Below are 4,921 nucleotides of genomic sequence, written 5' to 3'. Positions count from 1 at the left end.
AGTGTTTTAGCTTTTCTAGTATCTCTATTTGCTTTATTTAAACTTTAGGTGATGTGAGGTTAATTTGCGTGTTATGCGACTATGCCAAAATATTTGTATTCAGAATACTTTTGTAGTCAATATTAATGAAATTTAGTTGAATGATGTGTAATATAGTAAAAAAACAGAGCATGCTATCATCTCGTCTGATATGTCAAGCAAGAGTCACTTTTAATTCATACGACGTCCAGCACAAAAAAATTTAAAGTGCTTATCATTGGTAACATCTCCACTACACAAAATAATATGTCCCATACTCATTACAAATTGCTACATGTATAATATAAGCCAAATAAGAGAAACGCTTCATTCAAAAGACATCCACCAAAAAAACAAAATAGAAGTTTAGAACTAGTAAATAGGTACATCGTTCGTAACGTCTCCATTACACAAAGCAACATGTCACGCTTCCTTCAATATACATCCAACACAGCAAAAATTAAAGTTCACATTTACCAAAATCACCACCATAAATAACACTAACTAGTACAAGAACATAGGAGTCGCTTGAGCATGAAAACCTGAAAATGTTAGGAACAGAACTTGGTAAATGCTCAGAAAAAGTTATCAGCACGCAGTAAGTTAAAAGTAGGAAAAATTCTGGACTGCAAGGCAACCAACTCTGTCAAATTATGCAAGTGCCATTCTGTACAATTCTGTTTGTCTTTCGTTTAGTGAATTATCCAACAGTTTCAGCAGAAACTCCGAACGCATTAACTCTGGCTTTTTCTGCATCATTAATTAAATGGGTATCATTATTTGTTTAATATTCTGACATTTAGGTGGTCAAAAAATATTAAAAATACCCCTATGAATAATCATACTCTATAGTATATATAGAAAGATACATATTTTGATAGAATTAAAGTAAACAATATTAGAGTATTAAAATACCCTATGTATAATCATACTCTATAGGATATTCATATTACATTAAACTCACTTTCAACTTCTTGGATAATTTTTTGCCATCCCATAATTCCATGAACTTCATTACGAATATGCCACAAGATGTCCTAATATTTTCACAAAATTAAAAATATCTACTTAAGTAATAATAGTAAGATGCTGTGAATACTATATAAATATTTAAATCTCTACTTCTTGTGTAATTTACTATACACACGCATCAGTTTGTTTCGGGATTTTTAGAGGGATCCTCACTAAGTATTTTGACCACTCTTTGCCACAAGCAACCTCCAGGAGCTCTTTCTGTCATACAAACATAATCATTCGTAAGTATATTATATAACTATAAATAAATGATAAATCTAACTCAAATATGAATAGGCGTTTACCACACATAAGGCATATTGCTTATATATGTGGGGTGTTCCTTTTGAACAAATGTAATCAATTGTCTTCTCCGGATGGTTTACCACCAACAAAAACCAGTGACTTTTTATGCATGAAGGAAAGCATAACTGCATCAAAGTGAACATACGGTTAAGGAATTCTAATAAAAATGGGGTTTTCTCACTCAATTTAAATTCATATATACAAAACCACTAACCAAATCTCTACTACTAAATACAGTCGGATCAGTTTTAAAGATTCTATTGTAATCTTCCCATACCTTTTTTTGGACAACCTTGCATTTTTCCGCTGATTTCAACAGCACTACTCCGCTGTTATCCATGAATTGTGCAGCATTGCTATTCAGAACGAATTTTTTACCACATTATCCTTGGGTATTTTTCAAATAATTTCCTCAAAAATTTATAACATAATATAATAAAACAATAAATATTAGTTACTGAAAATTTTTAAACAATAAACTTGTCATGGAGGGTAAAAAAAAAATATTCAAACAAATCTACTCACCGCGCTAGAAACAAGGTTGGGTTCGAACAAAGTTACCATATCACATCAAAACAGGTCTTGGCAATACATCACCACCAATGTTTCACTGATAAAATGAATGGCAAGTTGCAAAAAAAATTTAAACATATAAGACACTTTATGCTGTCCCAAAAAAAAAAAAAAAAAAAAAATTATAATAATAAAATGAAACTAGAAGTGTCAAAATAATTTTAACACTTTCTAATCTTCATGGCTAGTAGCTGCAACATAACTTAACAATTTGCTCTGGTCTTTTTTGAGCCGAATATTTTTACCATCTTGAATGGCCCAAGGAGAGAAGGAATATGGTCCGGGCTTTAATATCTTAGTGCCTCTTCCATACTTTTTAATATTTTCAGCAACTTTAGAGTCTGATATTGTAATTGCATATTGGGATGGTGTACCACTTCGCTCAAATTCTGTGTTGGGAGGGGATTCTGTTACTCTTTCATGTACGGGAAATGTCACACCAGGGATTGTCGCGACTGATACCTGAGTTATGATTAGAGGGATTTAGGAATTTGTATGAAAAAACAGTAGGTTTGAATGAAAAAACCTTCTATTCTCACTCAAATACAATTAAAGATATGAGTGTGTGCATAAAATGTAAGCATTGCCATGCTGGTCTCCTACATCGAAATTGAAAGTAAAATTAAGGGCGGGCTAGAAATGCACTCTCACAACTCATTAAGAAGCCAAAAGAGTACAAACTTACCACGCTGCTCTCCTACGTATAATAGATTTTACTCTTATTATACAAGTATTGGTAAATACAAAACTCGAGTTAAAAATAAGAAAAATTATGTACCATCTCAAAGAATGTTATTACATAAATTTTCATTAATAATTACCTTCACATAAAGCTTGCATTTGACTTCATGTATTACCTTAATACCCTCCTCTTCAATCTTTTTTATAGATGGGCTGCTACGTCGTTCCCCCATCATCTTCTGATAATCCAAGAGAATATAAGTAAAAGAAAAATAAATACACAAGTAAACAACAGTCGCCCATTGCAGACAATTTTTTCTTATCATTGAAATATTTTACCTAAATTTTCTAAATCAGTTCAAATCTGAATAAGTTGTCAAAACATTCCGGCTTTCAGAATTCTATGAATGTAAGGACAAATGAATAGTCTTATAAATGTGAGGAAAAAGAAATAGTCTTATAAAATGTGAGGAAAACGGAATGGTTATTTCACTAAAGCGAAGTAAACTTTTAATGGTCTACATGCCACGAACAAGCATGGAGGACCACCATAAGTTTCACATTAAACTAAAAGCACAATCCTTTTGTAAAAAGGCACCCTCTCGTTGAAAAAAAAGAAGGAACTATCAGATAATGAAATTAAAGTATAATAACATTAATCCAAGCCTGTAAGGAATATAAGAATCTATGGGGGCATATAACTCAATTCCTTCATTTACATCACAAACCCTATTTCTCATTAAAAAACTAAGAGAATTTTTTTTAAGAACCCATAAAATCAAATATTGGATTTATTTTCTTTCATCAGTTTTACAACCAAGATCTACAAATAGGCAACAAACTAACAACCAAGGTCCAAGAGGTTACCACCCTAACAACATAGTAATTCAACAGCAAAAAAAAGAAAAAAATTAAATAGACCAACGACCAGCATTAGGTCCACGGAAAGATTTTTCAACCCCATGTTCTATTCAGACAAACAAGTTTCCTGCTATATGTTAATTGTGTGTGTGTGTGTGTGTTTTTTTTTTTTTTTTTTTCATTGAATAATTTATAGCAATTTCTAGACAAAAGAATTTAGAAGTTAATTTCTACCTCAATTCCTTTTTTTTTTTTTTTTCTCCTTAATTCTGAGTGATTCCTAAACTTGATTCGTTCATAAGGAGGCTTGTGCCCTACAATTAAGACTAGTAAGTTCAAAAACTACTTTCACTTGTTAATGGATGGAATCCAACTACTTGAAAGTGATATATACTAATGTTGTATATTAGGTTTAGTGGGGTCAGACCCTTTTTTTGTCCAATTAATACACACAGAACAAATAAGGTAATTAACAATAAAAAGAAATTAATGCTTCAGAAATCAAAAGGAAAAGCCATGAATGATGAAAGTGCAATATTGCTTCACTTGTAAAAGAGAACAACATCTGAGAAAAAGTTTTTTTTATGTGCGTTCAAACAGACCATAAAAGGTCTTTTACTAACTTGCATAAAAATACAGAAAAGAAGATAAACGTATCTATATATATATATATATATATATATGGCATTTCAAACGAAAAAGAAAAAATTACACCCAAATGACTCTCTCTCACACACAACACACAACACACCTAATTTTCTTACTACACTTATATTGGAGTGCTTTCAACATCCCACGAGTCTTACACCCTGTATCTCCATAAATTTGGTTGAAATATCTGTTCGAATTAGAGTTTCTGATTGGAGAGTTGATTTGAGAGGGTTTCGATCTTTTTCTTTGTTGGTTTCATACGGCTTCAAGATTGGGAACAAAATACAATAGATTGAAGCTTACTCTCTCTCTCTAAACGAAACCCTAAAACCACTCACAAGACAAATTTTGATACAAATCATACCTTCTGGGTTTCATACGACTTCAACATTGGAAACAAATTCCTCAGGATCGAAGGATTCTTCAGTTCATCCACCGGCAGCTTCAAATTCGGAATTGTCTTCTTCAGTTCATCCGGAATCAGTATCCCTGTGTAGCAAAGACGAGAAAAATACAAATATTGCACTTTCTCTATATACACTCTTGTAATTGTAGCAAAGACGAGAAAAATACAAATAGTGCACTTTCTCTATATACACTCTTGTAATACATATTTGGTAAAAAAACGATTTACTCTGTTTTTGTCTTTTAGGACTAGCTGACGTGGCAACATCAAGTCCGCACATCACGCACCAGCTGCAACAGATTTACTATTGCGCCGGAGACGATTTTGATCCCTCTCTCCCCTCAGCCAGTCTAGAATTTCAAATACAATATCAGCATCTACCTAGACTAGAGAAGTTTAAAGCAAAAACTA

The 4,921-nt window shown here is 32.2% G+C and overlaps 1 protein-coding gene across 8 annotated transcripts; it reads right to left on the bottom strand.

Moving 5' to 3' along the window:
- Positions 1-323: 323 nt before the first annotated feature.
- LOC132284842 (uncharacterized) lies at positions 324-4,921 on the bottom strand. Of its 8 annotated transcripts, none has more exons than XR_009472375.1 (8): positions 4,469-4,732; positions 2,733-2,831; positions 1,864-2,373; positions 1,616-1,694; positions 1,338-1,463; positions 983-1,251; positions 661-768; positions 324-560 (listed from the first exon to the last, which is right to left on the bottom strand). XR_009472375.1 is itself a non-coding variant. In XM_059786977.1 (8 exons), exons 1-5 carry the CDS (start codon positions 4,788-4,790, stop codon positions 1,932-1,934), a joined length of 510 nt encoding a protein of 169 aa, XP_059642960.1. In that variant the 5' UTR covers positions 4,791-4,921; the 3' UTR covers positions 324-768; positions 983-1,251; positions 1,338-1,463; positions 1,616-1,931. The 8 variants fall into 8 exon arrangements, 3 of the variants coding, with proteins under 3 accessions (XP_059642960.1, XP_059642961.1, XP_059642959.1); XR_009472378.1 differs by having other exon boundaries at positions 1,204-1,251; XR_009472377.1 differs by having other exon boundaries at positions 324-768; positions 1,864-1,948; positions 2,157-2,373.

The sequence above is a fragment of the Cornus florida genome, unplaced genomic scaffold (genome assembly GCF_030987335.1).
Source record: "Cornus florida cultivar Cherokee Brave unplaced genomic scaffold, ASM3098733v1 CherokeeBrave_3.0.0_Hap2_Chr11, whole genome shotgun sequence".
Taxonomy (NCBI): domain Eukaryota; kingdom Viridiplantae; phylum Streptophyta; class Magnoliopsida; order Cornales; family Cornaceae; genus Cornus; species Cornus florida.
Note: the sequence above shows the minus strand (reverse complement) of the source record. Positions and strands in the feature narration are given on the sequence as shown.